Genomic DNA, 15,287 nt, shown 5'->3' on the forward strand with positions numbered 1-15,287 from the left:
GCCTGTGATCTGGGCGGGCAGAGGCTGGGTATGGATCGTGGCATGAGAACCCTGTTGCATTCTCTGTCTCTGTCTCTATCTTGCTCATAGAAAGAATGAATAAATAAATAAATAAATAAATAAAGAGAGAGAGAGAGAAAAAAATAAAGTATTGAGTATTGATTTTGTGCTGACCAGCCCTGGAGCACAGCAGTTAAGCACTGTGCAGAGGAAGCTGGAGCCCATATGACTCACTGTGTCTAATCCTGAAAAATATACTGTGCACAGGCAGGCCTGCCCAGAATTCTGATGAGATGGAGGAAGAAAGTATTGAAGTTTTACCAGCTCCAGGAGGGGGGGATGCCTTTCTATCTCCCTCTCTGTCTCTGTCTCTCGTGTGTGAGCATGTGCTCTCTGGCATTAAAAAACAGAACTGTGATTTAAGACATCACTGTTCTCTTTATACGTCTTTTTTTTAATCATCTATGAATTAATTTAAGCATTTTTCATCTACTGCTACGTGAAAGTTTGGCAAAATTTAGTGATATTTGATTTATACACTTATTTTAAACCCCTTATTTAAAGAAAAATGACTAATCATTTCAAAGTTTAGGATATTGCTTTAGTTTGAATGTGTCCCACAAAAATTCATATGTTGAAAGCTGGTTGGAATAGGATGGAAGAGCATGGAAACCTAATCTGACTTTGGTTTTGAAAGGTGGGGTCCTAGGACCAGCAGTTAGCGTAATGGCTATGTTGCTGGACTCCCACAAAGTTGACCGCGGTTCGAGTCCCGGACCCAGTGGCTTAAACTCACGCCGGGCTTGTGTGCGTGTGTGCCCAAGATCCCGAGAGGAGAATGGAGGAGGAGAAGGGATTGCAGCACGGCCATCCCCTCTGGGGGGTGATTTCTCACTTTCTCTCTGTCTCTCTCTGTCTGGCAAGCGCACACGCCCTATAGCAAAAACCTCTCCTAAAAAAAAAGGGTGGGATCTTTTGGGGACCAGCAGTTAGCGTAATGGCTATGTCGCTGGACTCCCATGTGGTCGACTGTGGTTTGAGTCCCGGACCTGGTGGCTTAAATTCACACCGGGCGCATGTGCGTGCGTGCCCAAGATCCCAAGAGGAGAATGGAGGAGAAGGGATTGCGGCATGGCCATCCCCCCGGGGAGTGATTTCTCACTTTCTGTCTCTCTGTCTCTCTCTGCCTTTCTGGTGAGCGCATGTGCCCTATAGCGAAAATCTCTCCAAAAAAAGAAAGGTGGGGTCTTTGAGGGGAGACTGGGATTATATAAAGTCATCAGAGTGGGACTTCCACAATTGAATAATGAGGGGTTCATAAGGGGAGGGAGAGAATGAGATAGACACAATAGGCTCACCCTCACCCGTGTTGCCCAGAGCTGCCTTGGGACTCTGCTGAGAGCCCCCACCAATAAGAAGCCTCTTATCAGGTGCAACTCCTTGATCTTAGACCTCCAAAACCATGAGTTAAATAAACCTTTATCCTTTGTGGGTTTCCCATTTTCAGATATTCAGTTATTAAGCAACAGAAAGATTGAGACAGACCTAGAATAGTACTTTTAAATAATAACTAAAAATTGTGACTATTAGTCACTCAATAATCATAAGCATCTCTAGGATACAGAGTATAGAGCTCTTTGGTTCTAAATAAATTCTATACTATATAAACTACACACCAAAATTTAAAGGAGACTCTGCTTGACATCTGTTTTTTTGTTGTTTGTTTGTTTTTGTTTTTGAGGTTTTTACTATAGGGTGCGTGTGCTTGCCAGAAAGGCAGAGAGAGACAGAGAGACAGTGAGAAATCACCCTGCAGGGGGGATGGCCATGCCACAACCCCTTCTTTTTCCTCTCGGGATCTTGGGCATGCACGCATACGCACCTGGCATGAGTTTAAGCCACCGCGTCCAAGACTCGAACTGTTGTCAACTGGGAGTCCAGCAACATAGCCATTACGCTAACTGCTGGTCCCATTGGCTTCTGTTTCTTATTCTTTGTCTTGTCTTAATGAGCATCAACAGATGGAGTATAACATGTATAATGCATTGTAATCAGCTTTGTGCAGTCTTCATTGTAAAGAACTTTCAGTAGAGGGCACTAAACATAGAGATCACCAACTAGTTCAATAAGGCATGTTATATTTAGTAGTTACTCTGGAGTTTTGTGGGTGTTTTTTTAGTAAAAAGAAGGAATTATAATTTTAGGTATTCCTCAGAGAGAAATTTAGGTGCTAAGAAAGACTAACTATGGGGTTGGCAGGTGCCTAATGGTTAAGGGTGCTGGACTCCCACATGGCCAACCACAGTTCAAGTCCTGAACCTGGCAACTTGCTTTCTCAATTTCCCTCTCTCTTTCACTCTGTCCCTCTTTGGTATGTATAAATAAATAATAGTTAAATAATTCTTAAAAAAAAAAAAAAGGGAAAGACTAGCTAGACTGTTAGACTAATGTAATTATTTGAAAGTAAAGATGAGAGAAAAATGTTTTCCCAAATTTTTATTTTGAAAATATTCATGGATATATGCTCTCCATTTGACATATTTGTTTCTTCTATGAGAGAGGGAGGGACAGAGAGACAGACTGGCACCCCCACAGAGTCTTCATTGCCACAGTCCACTGCCGACTGCAGCCAGCCCTGGATCATGGGGGCATGTGGGCCCACTGTGTTCTAGCAGGAGGTCTCTAGACATGAACCTGGAACCTTTCTGTGAGGGTCAGTGTGGCAGAGCATTGTGTTACTGTTGTGCCACAGCCTAGCTCCTGGGCTCAACTATTGTTAAACGTCTTACCATATTTGTTTTTGTTTTTGTTTTGTTTTGTTTTTTCATTTTTCTTTCTCTGTACACACACATGCTTGTGTGGTGATTGGACCATTTAATAGTCATACTTTATGCTCTACTTCAAAAACTTTTATCTGATAAAGATAAGGACACGCTCTTACAAAATCATGAGTCCATTATACTTCATAAAGTATAATGGTGTAACAACCATCACGATCCATTCAAGCATTTTGTGGGAATGCTTCCTGAAAAAGAAGCATTGCTTTGTATGATGCAAACTTTGAAACCAAGGAATCCGGAAAAGAAGAGTTGATTTATTTTTAGTTTATTTATTTTTTTGTGTGTGGGCTCCAGAACTAGCACCTCTGAAAAGTAAAATGATCTACGCGAGCTCTAAGGATGCAATCAAAAAGAAATTTCAAGGCACCAAACATAAATGTCAAGCAAATGAGCCAGAAGACCTCAATCGTTCTTGTATTGCTGAGAAGCTAGGTGGATCCCTAATTGTAGTTTTCGAAGGCTGCCCAGTGTAGCTTCATCTTTCAGTGCCACAAATCGAAAGCTTCTGTCTTTAAAGTTACCTTCTTGCTATATAAGTAAAGCAAATATTATTTAGGCCAGGGTCTCACTGAGGGGAACTGTCCTGTCATCTTTTAGACTTAGCTACATATTCTATAAACACGTGCAAATGGCCCTAAATAAATCTAAAGTTTTATTGGTGTGAAATTAAATTCTTACTGGCTAAACGCCTGCTTTGATGTGTTAACTTACACAGATTTTTAAGCTCGGGATTTTTAATAATGCATTTCACAAGACAGTGCAAGGCCATGTGAAGAAAATTACTACATCTTTGTTAACCTCAGCAGTTACTTTCTTTTGCTTAAGAGAATTGGTCATAATCTGGTTTTAATTTTGGCCCAAATTCTTTATTCCTCCCTGAGCTAAACAGCGTAATGGGGTACAAATCTCCTTGTATGTGTGTAACACTAACACACGACAGTGAGATTAAGTGAGGCAGTCTTGTACTCCCACCACGTGAGTAATGGAGACTGCCTCAAAAACGTGGCCACTGCAGTAAACACTGATCTTGCAAAAAGCGCTATTTCAAGCACATTATTGGCACACAGGAAGCAGCCCCTGCACTTGTGCTTGCTAGTTGGAGACTGTTCCTGCGAGAGTAACCTTGCATCTTGGAAATCATGGTGTGTTCGCAGGAGAATGTGCAGTGTCTTTTAATGACTAATTATCATGCAAATTAGGGCTTCACTGTAATCTGCTTTGTTAATGAAAATTATATGTCAGTATATTGACAAGCTAGAACACCACGATATTTTTGCGTCTCCTTCAGAAGTTTGCTGCTTCTGGTACAGCAAGGTATGGAAGACTACTGAGTACCTTTACTCTGGACCTGGGGGGACTTAACCTAGAGCATACACTTGGCATCAGCTGAATATGAGATGGGGAGCAGGTACCAGGGAGGACACTTGCAAGGAGCCACTACCCAGTGACTTTTGGTTGCAATTGTCATTAACATCACAGGCGTTAACACTTGAAACAATACAGAGATGCATTGAACAGTTGAACTTAGAAGTAGCAGTACTGGCTTTATGTAATAAAGGAAGCATTTTAAACTTAAAAAACAACAACAACAACAAAATAGCACATAGCTGAGGCTATAAAGCTTACTGTGGTTACCAAATAGGTATGTTTTTAAATACACTTTTTAATTTCAAGAAAGGCAGTTTTGGGACCAGCAGTTAGCGTAATGGCTATGTCGCTGGACTCCCACATAGTCGACCGCGGTTCGAGTCCCAGACCCGGTGGCTTAAACTCATGCCCAAGATCCCAAGAGGAGAGTGGAGGAGAAGGGATTGCTGCGTGGCCATCCCCCCTGGGGGATGATTTTTCGCTTTCTGTCTCTCTGTCTCTGTCTTTCTGGTGAGCGCACACGCCCTATAGGAAAAAAAAAAAAAAAAACTCTCCGGAAAAAAAAAGGCAGTTTTAGCTTTAATAAATAAATAAATAAAAGCTAGAACTTTGCTTAATACTTAAAGCCAGGAAATGGGTTAGGATTCTGTTTGAATAGTAGGTACATAGACCTGTGCACAACTTAAGAAAAGACAAAATGCTTAACTGGAAAACAAAGCATAGAAGATCAGTAATGTTTTAGTCAAGTCATAAAATTCAATTTCACCGGTTCAAGCTCATGTACTTTATCTTCTGCTGTGGTCCGATCTCTCCGTTTAAATTCAGAAGATAACATTCAGTTCTGTACTTGTCCCTACTATTAAGCTGGCCATTTTCTTAGCGGTTTTAGAACTCTTATTTCTATGTGTCTGACTTTAGTTTTCCTGATATAACACTCCCTTCAGAACTTCTTGGAGAGCTGGTCTGGTGTTGGTAAATTCTTTCAGGTTTTGTTTATCTGACAATGTTCTTGTCTTCTCTTCCCATACGAAGGATAATCTTGCTGGGTATAGTATTCCTGGTTAAATTTTTTTTTTTTTTTGAGAGGTTTTTGTTATAGGGTGTGGATCTTTGAATGCCTCTCTAACTTTGGGAAATTTTCTTCCAGGATTTCATGGAATAGATTGTCAGTGCCCTTAATTAGTCTCTTCACCTTTTGGGATACCGATTATCCAGATGTTTGGACGTTTAGTAGTAGTATCTAGTATTTCTCGTATATTATTCTCATTTAGTCTTCACGGTGGATTTTACTAGTCCAGCGATCCTGTCTTCTACAACTGAGATTCGATTTTCTGTATGATCTAGTCTGCTTTTAATACTTTCAAAGGAGGTTTTGGCTTCCTGTATTATAGCCTTCATCTCCGACAGTTTCATTTGACTCTTTTTTATGGTGTGTATTTCCTCTTTCAGCTCACACAAGGAATTCCTCACCTCCTGGGATTCATCGACTTTTTTCTTCTGGTGTTCATTGTCCCTCTTCTCTTCCATCTCTGTTAGTTTTGTTATTATGAATACTCTAAATTCTTTATCAGACATTTCCATGATTTCCATTGTACTGTCTGTGGATGAAGAGGAGTTATTCTTTTCCCTAGGGGGTAAGGTATTTTCTTGGTTTCTCATATTTCTTGTGACCCTGCGGTTATTTCTGGTCATCCAATGGGTTCTCTGTTTCTTCCTAATTTCTAGAAGGTCAATCTGAGCAATCAGAGGCGCACGGGAGGATGTGGTCTACAAACTCTTTGGCATTGATTTTTCTCCCTTTGTGACATAGAATCAGTGGGAGTTGAGGAATATGAGGACCCAAATAATATTCAGACTTGGCAACTTTTCACTTAGATTTATCTAGATGCTCAGTAGGTGGAAGCTGAGCAGCAAAGTGATGCGGTAAAAGAAAAAGGATAAGAGGGACCAGCAGTTAGTGTAATGGTTATGTCGCTGGCTCCCACGTAGTTGACCGCAGTTCACATCCCGGACCCGGTGGCTTAAAACTCAGGCCGGGCATGTGTACGTGCGTGCATGCCCAACATCCCGAGAGGAGAAGAGATTGTAGCGTGGCCATCCCCATTGGGGGGTGATTTCTCACTTTCTGTCTCTCTGTCTCTCTCTGTCTTTCTGGTGAGCGCATGTGCCCTATAGCAAAAACCTCTCAAAAAAAATAAACTTTTTTTAATTAAAAAAAAAAAAGTCTGACTCTCATGTTGCAGGGGAAGTAGGGGAGACAGCAATTAGGAGCACTTGTATTAAGGTTGAAGGAAGTAGGGCTTCTGGGGTGCTGGTAATGTATTATTTATTAACCTAAATGGAGGTTACATAGGCGCATTTATTTTGTGATAATTCATCTTATTTACAGTTTTTTTTTTAATTTGTTCCTTTGTATGTTTGTTATACTTCAAAACAAAGTTTTTAAATGATAAATTTGCAACTTAGAGACCAGCAGGTGGCGTGGTGGTTAAGGCACTGCATCGCACATAACTGACTCTGTGGTTTGAGTCCCAGACACAGTGACTGAAAAAACACACCTGAGTGTGTGTGCATGCATGGCCAAAATCTCAAGAGGAGAATGAAGGAGAAAGGACTGTGGTGTGGTCATTCCCCCTGGGTGGAAGATTTCTCACTTTCCTCCTCTCTCTCTCTGTCTCTCTTCAGTGAGCACACATGCCCTATGGCAAAAAGAAAAAAAAAAGAGAGAGAGAGAAAGAGAGAGAGGGAGAAGAAAAAACCATATATGTATATAATTGGTTTGAAACAAGTTAGCTGCCACCAAAAGAAGTGGAACAGAAGCCATGCCCTGAGGCATGCCTCACTCGCTAGGCACTCTCCAAATGAGAGAATGGACCCATAAAGACTCTCAGGCAGCCAATGACAGAGGTAGTGAGGAGTCTTTGTGAATAGAGAAATAGAGGAATGAAGAGTTTTTAATTTTTTAAATAATTATTTTATCCATTTTTATTATTTTGTAAGTTGATCAGAGAGAGACAAAGAGAGAAAGTGAGAAAGCAAGCCTCCAGGTTTGGGACTCAAACCACAGTTAGCCATGTAAGAGCCCAGCGCCTAAAGCACCATGCCACCTGCTGGTCCAGAAAGAACAGTTTTTAGACTCTACTTAAAAATAGTAGATACTGATGGGCCCAGGATATAGAGCTGGCAATGCCTACAAAGAGCATACCTGACACTGAGTTGGGTGCAGTAGAGAGTAGAGGGAAGTAGTCAGATGAAGTGGGAGAAGGTGGTGGTGGTGATCACTTACAAATGGCACCAAAGGCTAAATTCTGAGAAGGTGAGCATGTGCTATGTTTGTGAGCTTTTCTATGAAGCAAAAATTGTGGAGGTTGCCATAAACGACAAACAAGTGAAATTCTTTATACAATGGTTGGAATTAAAACTGAGATGAATGGGTTCCAAGGACATAGAGTACTCAGATACATGGAAACCAATTTGCAGAAGCACAGAGAACTTCAAAAAGCCAGTCAGGATCAAAATTCAGAGGGTAAGATGAGAGGGCTGCCCTAGATAAAGAAGACATCTAGAGGACCAGCAGTTGTCATAATGGCTATGTTGCTGGACTTCCATGTAGTCCACCACAGTTCAAGTCCTGAACCCAGTGACTAAAACTCATGCCGGATGCGTGTGCGTGCAATGCGTGTGCATGCATGCCCAAGATCCTGAGAAGAGAATGGAGGAGAAGGGATTGCGGCGTGGCCATCCCCCATTAGGGCGTGATTTCTTGCTTTCTGTCTCTCTGTCTTTCTCTGTCTTTCTGGCAAGCGTGTACATCCTATAGCAAAAACCTCTCTAAAAAAAAGCAAATGTTGAAACCCAGAAGTGGAAACTGGCAGTTCTAGTGAGATACCTTAGCCTCAGAAGGGCTCAAGTAGATCTCACTATTGAAAACATTCATGAACATAGTTGAAGTTAAGGATTCCTAAAGAACTAAAACTGTGACTTGTTGGGGCCACCGTTGGTGTGGTGATTAAGGTTCCGGACTCTCACATGGATGACTGTAGTTCAAGTTCTGGTCCCAGTAGTTTGAAACTCATGCTGGGCACATGTGTGCACATGCCCAAAGTCCAAGAGGGGAATGGAAGAGAAGAGGTTGAGGTGGAATGGCCATCTCACCAGGCGATAATTTCTCACTTTCCTTCTCTATATCTGTCTCCCCACACACACACACACATGTCAACAAGTGGATGTGCCCTGTGGCAAAACTTAAATATAAACTATGGCTTGTTGACTGAAAATTACAAGACCAAAGAGCTCTTCAGATAGAAGAGCAAAAAAAGAATGTGGGCTTCATTTTAGAAGATCATGTAAATTACAAGAGAACTTGAGGAAAGAGATAATAAGAGTATGCTATTAATAAAGTTGTGGCAGGAATAAAAGAATACTTGAATGTTATGTTGGGCACTCACTACACAAATTTGAAAGACTGCAGTATGCTGAAATCCTTGCAAATCACCGAGAAGTACCCAAATCCCAAGTTTGTGGAGCACCAAATCACAAAGTTAACCTGTATGAATTGGAATGATGTTGACCTAAACACCTTTAGATAAGAAGAGTCTTGCTTTATAACTGAATTATCTGGTGAAGAATTCTGTAACTTTCAGTAATGGCAATTATGGAGTGGTCCCTTCTGGGAGGATGTAGAAGTCACAGTACATAAAGTGCACAAATATAAAGAGTATAGTTCACTGAGTTTGGCAACTGCATTCACCTGTGTCACCACCAGCTCAAGCAGGAAGAAAGCATTTGCATCACCTCCAAAAGTTTCCTCATGTTCCTTTCCAGTCAGTCTAACAATTTGCCTACCCCTCCTCCATCACCTGAGGGGCAGTCTTTATTATGGTTTTTATTCACTAAAGCTTATTTTCATTGTTCTGAAACTTCATGTAAATGATCATATAATATATAGTCTTGAGTATCTAGCTTTTAAGCTCAACATAAAATTTTTAAGAATCATCTACATTATTGCAGGTATCAGGAGTTATTTCTTAGTATTACACTGTATGAATATGCTACAGTTTTTTTTTCATTCCCCTGTTGTACACTTGGATTGTTTCCAATTTTTGGCAACTATAGAAAAAAGTTGTAATAAAAATTCTTAAGTCTTTTTGTAGGTATGTTTTCATTTCCCTTGAGCAAATACCTAGAAGTGAATTTGGTGGGTATTTATCATTAAAAGAAATTATCAAAGAATTTTCAAACATGGATGTACCAATTTATATTCCTATTATTAACAATATGAAAGTTCCAGTGGCTCCACATCTTCATCATTGCTTATTATTATTATTTGCTAGGGGACATGTGCATTCAACAGAGAGAATGAAAATGAGAAAGCATCCCCCACGGGGGATGGCCACATTGCAATCCCTTCCCCTCCATTGTCCTCTAGGGACTTTAGACATACATACCCTCACCCAAAATGTTTCTCAATCTGCCAACTGGACTCAAACCATGCAGTCGATAAAGCAAGATCCAGGTGCCTTAACCACCATGCCACCAGCTGGTGCCAGCATTGTTGATCTTTTTAAGTTTAGCTGTTCTAGTGGGTGCAGTGTTCCTCTTTGTGAATTTAATTTGTAGGACTTACATGACAGCTTTCAACATTTTTTACTTAATATCTTTTTAAGGAAAACTTACCTGCAAATTTGAAGCTGCAATGTCACTAAAATAACTGCTACAAAGAATCACAATACATGGCGTTTTAGAGATTTGGTACATACATTAAGAATTGTGTATAGTGACCGTCCGGTGATGTGGTGGTTGGGGGTGCTGGACTCCCACATTTCCTACTGTGGTTCCACCCAGACCTGGCAGCTTGCTGTCTTGCTTTCCCTCTCTCACTGTGTCCCTCTCTGGTCAAATTAAAATAGATAAATGAAGTTAAATAAAATAATTCTCAAAAAAAATTGTGTATAAATTGAAAAGTCTGTACCGACCCTCACACAACCAATAAATCTCAATTACAAAAACAAAAATCGGATTCCCAGAGATGAAATGTTGATTTGGTGAGAGTACTAATCTATTTTTATGTGTCTGACTTGCGTATTTAAGGCCATGCTTTGATGCTGTTTTCTTAGCATCTAACAGCAAAACATTGCAACTCAGCTGGCTGAGACATTGTAATGTATACAAAGAGCTCATTTAACACTTGACATAGTGTTAATACCCTTCACAACATTTCCCCAAAAAAGCAAAATGTAAAGCTGATTTTTTTTTTTTTTTTTAATTTGCCAGAAGAACTTACACTCAGGAGAAAGAGAGAGCTAGAGAACGGACACGAGAACGGACACACTGCAATTCCTTCTCCTCCATCTCTCCCTGTTTTGGGGACTTGGGGTGTGCACCTAGTGTGTTTCTCAGACCTCCTACAGTCGACCTTGTGGATCCAGCGGCCTTAACCATGATAGCCACAGGCTGACCAGGAAGTTTGCTTGTTTCGCAGAAATTCGAAAAATCTTCCTCCTCTTGTGACTTTCAAATTTTGCAAATTCTAACAACAACAACAACAAAAGCTAACAATTATTGACTGTGTATTCTGTGGCAGGTGTAGCGCTTTATTAATTACTCTTCCAATGAAAAATAATTAGAATTCTATGTAATTAATATCGTTCAGTCTTCACACAACCTGCGGTAGATATATTATTCTACCCATTTTATAAAGGTGGAAAATTTCTCAGAGACATGTCACACCATTAGTAAACAATAAAATGGAGCTTCACTGGCTTCAAAGACAATGTTCTTAACCCTCGAATATAGGAAAAGAACCACGTTCAAATTCTGTTAGTGAAAGCATTGGCCACGAGAGCTCGCGACGTCGCAGAAACTACTATTCCCGTCATGCAACGCGCCTCGCCCGGCCGTCTCCGGCCGCGAATCCGGAGGGCCCCAGCGTGCCTTGAGGCGCGAAAGGGATCCTGGGAGTGGTAGTTCTCCCCGACGCCTACTGGTGTCGCCGGCGTGGCAGTGGCGGCTCTCTGGACTCCAGCCCGCAGGTCCCGTGGGGGCGAGCCCAGGCAAGAAAGGGCGCGGAAGTGGGAAAGGGTGAGTAAGCAACTCACTACGCGATAAAGGGAGACGGCACCGTGACGGAGCGCTCCACTAAGTGAGGGCGGCCCGTGCCGCAGCCTGTTCGAGACCCCGCTGTGCTGTCTCAGCGCCAGCGACAGGAGGGTTGAGGAGGAGCCAGAGTCGGGTTCCTGCAGCCGTTCTCGCCCGCAGCGCCCGGCCGCCATCTCCACCATGCAGTCTCGGGAAGACGCTCCCCGCTCTCGCCGGCTCTCCAGTCCGCGCGGTGGGAGGCGGCCCAAGAGGCTATCCAAGCCCTCGGTTTCTGCCTTTTTCACGGGCCCGGAGGAGTTGAAGGACACGGCCCATTCTGCAGCCCTGCTGGCACAGCTCAAGTCCTTCTACGACGCGCGACTGCTCTGTGATGTGACCATCGAGGTGGTGACTCCAGGCAGTGGGCCTGGCACGGGTCGCCTGTTTTCCTGCAACCGCAACGTGCTGGCAGCCGCGTGTCCCTATTTCAAGAGCATGTTCACGGGTGGCATGTACGAGAGTCATCAGGCGAGCGTGACCATGCACGATGTGGACGCAGAGTCCTTCGAGGTCTTGGTCGACTACTGCTACACAGGTCACGTGTCCCTGAGTGAGGCGAATGTGCAGCGCCTGTACGCGGCCTCGGACATGCTGCAGCTGGAGTACGTGCGGGAAGCCTGTGCCTCCTTCTTAGCCCGCCGCCTGGACCTGGCCAACTGCACCGCCATCCTCAAGTTTGCCGATGCCTTTGACCACCACAAGCTGCGATGTCAAGCCCAGTCCTTCATAGCTCACAATTTCAAGCAGCTCAGCCGGATGGGTTCGGTTAGGGAGGAGACACTGGCAGACCTGACCCTGGCTCAGTTGCAGGCCGTCCTGCGCCTGGATAGTCTGGACATAGAGAGTGAACAGACGGTGTGCCACGTGGCTGTGCAGTGGTTCCACGTGGCTGTGCAGTGGCTGGAGGCTGCACCCAAAGAGAGAGGTCCCAGTGCTGCTGAAGTTTTCAAGTGTGTTCGCTGGATGCACTTCACTGAAGAAGATCAGGACTACCTGGAAGGGCTGCTGACCAAGCCCATTGTGAAGAAGTACTGTCTGGACATTATTGAAGGGGCCCTGCAGATGCGCTATGGTGACATGTTGTACAAGTCTCTGGTGCCAAAGCCAAATAGCAGCAGCAGCTCTGCTGTATCTGCAGCAGAAAATCCACCCCAGAGGTTGGGTATGTGTGCCAAGGAGATGGTGATATTCTTTGGACATCCCAGAGATCCTTTTCTCTGTTATGACCCATACTCAGGGGACATTTATACGATGCCATCACCTTTGACCAGTTTGGCCCACACTAAGACTATCACCTCTTCAGCTGTCTGTGTCTCTCCAGACCATGACATCTATCTAGCTGCCCAGCCCAGGAAAGACCTCTGGGTGTATAAGCCAGCTCAGAATAGTTGGCAGCAACTTGCAGACCGTTTGCTGTGTCGAGAGGGCATGGACGTGGCATACCTCAATGGCTACATTTACATTTTGGGTGGGCGAGACCCTGTTACTGGAGTTAAATTGAAGGAAGTGGAATGCTACAGCATTCAGAGAAACCAGTGGGCACTAGTGGCCCCTGTACCTCACTCCTTTTATTCCTTTGAACTAGTAGTGGTTCAGAACTATCTTTATGCTGTCAACAGTAAGCGCATGCTCTGCTATGATCCTAGCCATAATATGTGGCTGAACTGTGCTTCTCTTAGACGCAGTGACTTTCAGGAAGCATGTGTCTTCAATGATGAGATTTACTGTATCTGTGACATCCCAGTTATGAAGGTCTACAACCCAGCCAGGGGAGAATGGAGGCGGATTAGTAATATTCCCTTGGATTCAGAAACCCACAACTACCAGATTGTTAATCATGACCAAAAGTTGTTGCTTATCACTTCTACCACGCCACAATGGAAAAAGAACCGGGTGACTGTGTATGAATATGACACTAGGGGATACCAGTGGATTAATATAGGTACCATGTTAGGCCTTTTACAGTTTGACTCTGGCTTTATTTGTCTCTGCGCCCGAGTTTATCCTTCTTGCCTTGAACCTGGTCAGAGTTTCATTACTGAGGAGGATGATGCACGAAGTGAGTCTAGTACTGAATGGGACTTAGATGGATTCAGTGAGCTGGACTCTGAGTCAGGAAGTTCAAGTTCTTTTTCTGATGATGAAGTGTGGGTACAAGTAGCACCTCAGCGAAATGCACAGGATCAGCAGGGTTCTTTATGAATATTTTGAAACACCAAGTGGTTTCTACTGCTATGGAATGTATCTTGAAAGATATCCTTTCTTTTTCCTAAAAAAAAAATTTACCATGACTGCAGGTTTTGTTTAGAAAGGATAATATTTTGAAATAGTGTAATGTTAGAAAATTTAGACAGTCCACTGAATCAACCTATTTAATAATTTACTTTTATGTTAGAAGTTCCAAATTAAAATATGCAAAAATGAACTATATAGTTGAATAGAGTGCTTGGATTTTTTTTTTTATTGTTCAGATATTCTTTGCACCAGTGGATTGTCTTGATGAGTTAATATGTTTATATTTTGATTACCCTAATTTAGGCTCCTGTTAATTTTTATATTCTTCCACAGGAATTTAACTTTCATTTGTATAATAGGAAACGATTAGGAATTACTGGTAGGGTTTTGAAGGTGATATTTTTTTCCCTTCAAAATAATGATAGTAGATTTCCAAAATGTTTGATTAGTTTTTAGTATTCTAAGTTAACTATTGTTTACTAAAGTTTAATTTGGCTTTCTTCTGCAAAGAAAAAAAATTGGATCTATAAATTAAGGTTACTGAATAGTGATTTCATTTTGATAATGTGCAGAATGGCCTTACAATCTTACAGAAAGCAAAAAAAAAAAAAAATCAGGATTCTACCCTTTCAAAAGTAATTTAGTTTTCATTTTGGAATATAAGGTGTGTATTTGCCAAATGTGACCAATTTGTTATCTAAAAGTATCTATTTTAGTAGTATCATTAATTATTTAAAAACTCTACTAAACCAAAAAGAAAGAGAGATAGAAATGATTTGCTTCATAAGTTCTCTTTTTTTAGAAAAACTATACCTGATACATGCTTCATTGATCGGAGGGACAATCCTTTTTTTCACTGGGCATATAATTGGGTAATATGTAAATTTTTGTCCATTGGCCATACCTTGTCTTAAAAAAGTTGATTTGCTTCCTTAAAATATTTTGGTTGTAATGTTTTGGTGTTTGTCTTAGAGAATTCTTCAGCAAAGAGTGATTTATTCTTTACCATTTTGTGAAGTAATAATTGGTTTTAATAGTATGTATAAGCTAAAAACAATATTTTATTGAGGTCAGTAGTTATCGTGTTTATCAACTATCAAATCAAGTGCCAGCAAAGAACTTTAACTCTAAGTTATGTGTAGAACTGTTTTGTGTAGCACTGAAATATTCTGTCAGTTTTGTAAGTCACTGTAAATGTTCTTGATTATCAGCTTGAAGGTATTTTTGTATTAAAAGTTGACGATTAAAGAGCATAAGTGGATTATGGCATTTGGGGCCAATAGTGAAAGTATGCTATCTCTAAAATATTTCCCTGAACAGTGGCACACATGATTATTTTATTGTGATATTTGTATATGTTCTATGTTTCTCTGTCAACCATGTTCCTATCTTTGTTTTTGCCACCATATGTAAGGGAAATTCCAGAGACAGAAGCTAAATTGCACAAAACTGACTTTGTTAAATACAAGATAACATAGGTGCTTATTTTTTGAAAATTTAATAATACATTTAGTTGTCAGAATATAGAGACATGATAAATGGTGTACCTGTACATATACAGATATTTATGGTGTATAAATCTTCCTGTACCCACTTGGAATTATCTTCCTGAATCTTTGTTCAATCACATGCTAATTTCTTTTCTACATTTATTTATTCTCTAGTGATAGAATGCTAACATTTCTTACACTGTGGCAGTGGAACAGA

General features: G+C 41.5%; 1 protein-coding gene across 1 annotated transcript; it reads left to right on the forward strand.

Moving 5' to 3' along the window:
* Positions 1-11,223: 11,223 nt before the first annotated feature.
* Positions 11,224-15,261, forward strand: KBTBD7 (kelch repeat and BTB domain containing 7). The gene has a single exon (XM_006155502.3). The coding sequence runs from the start codon at positions 11,487-11,489 to the stop codon at positions 13,545-13,547; it is 2,061 nt and encodes a 686-aa protein (XP_006155564.1). The 5' UTR covers positions 11,224-11,486; the 3' UTR covers positions 13,548-15,261.
* The last annotated feature ends 26 nt before the right edge of the window (positions 15,262-15,287 follow it).

The sequence above is a fragment of the Tupaia chinensis genome, unplaced genomic scaffold (assembly GCF_000334495.1).
Source record: "Tupaia chinensis unplaced genomic scaffold, TupChi_1.0 Scaffold000458_2, whole genome shotgun sequence".
NCBI classification, from domain to species: Eukaryota; Metazoa; Chordata; class Mammalia; order Scandentia; family Tupaiidae; genus Tupaia; species Tupaia belangeri.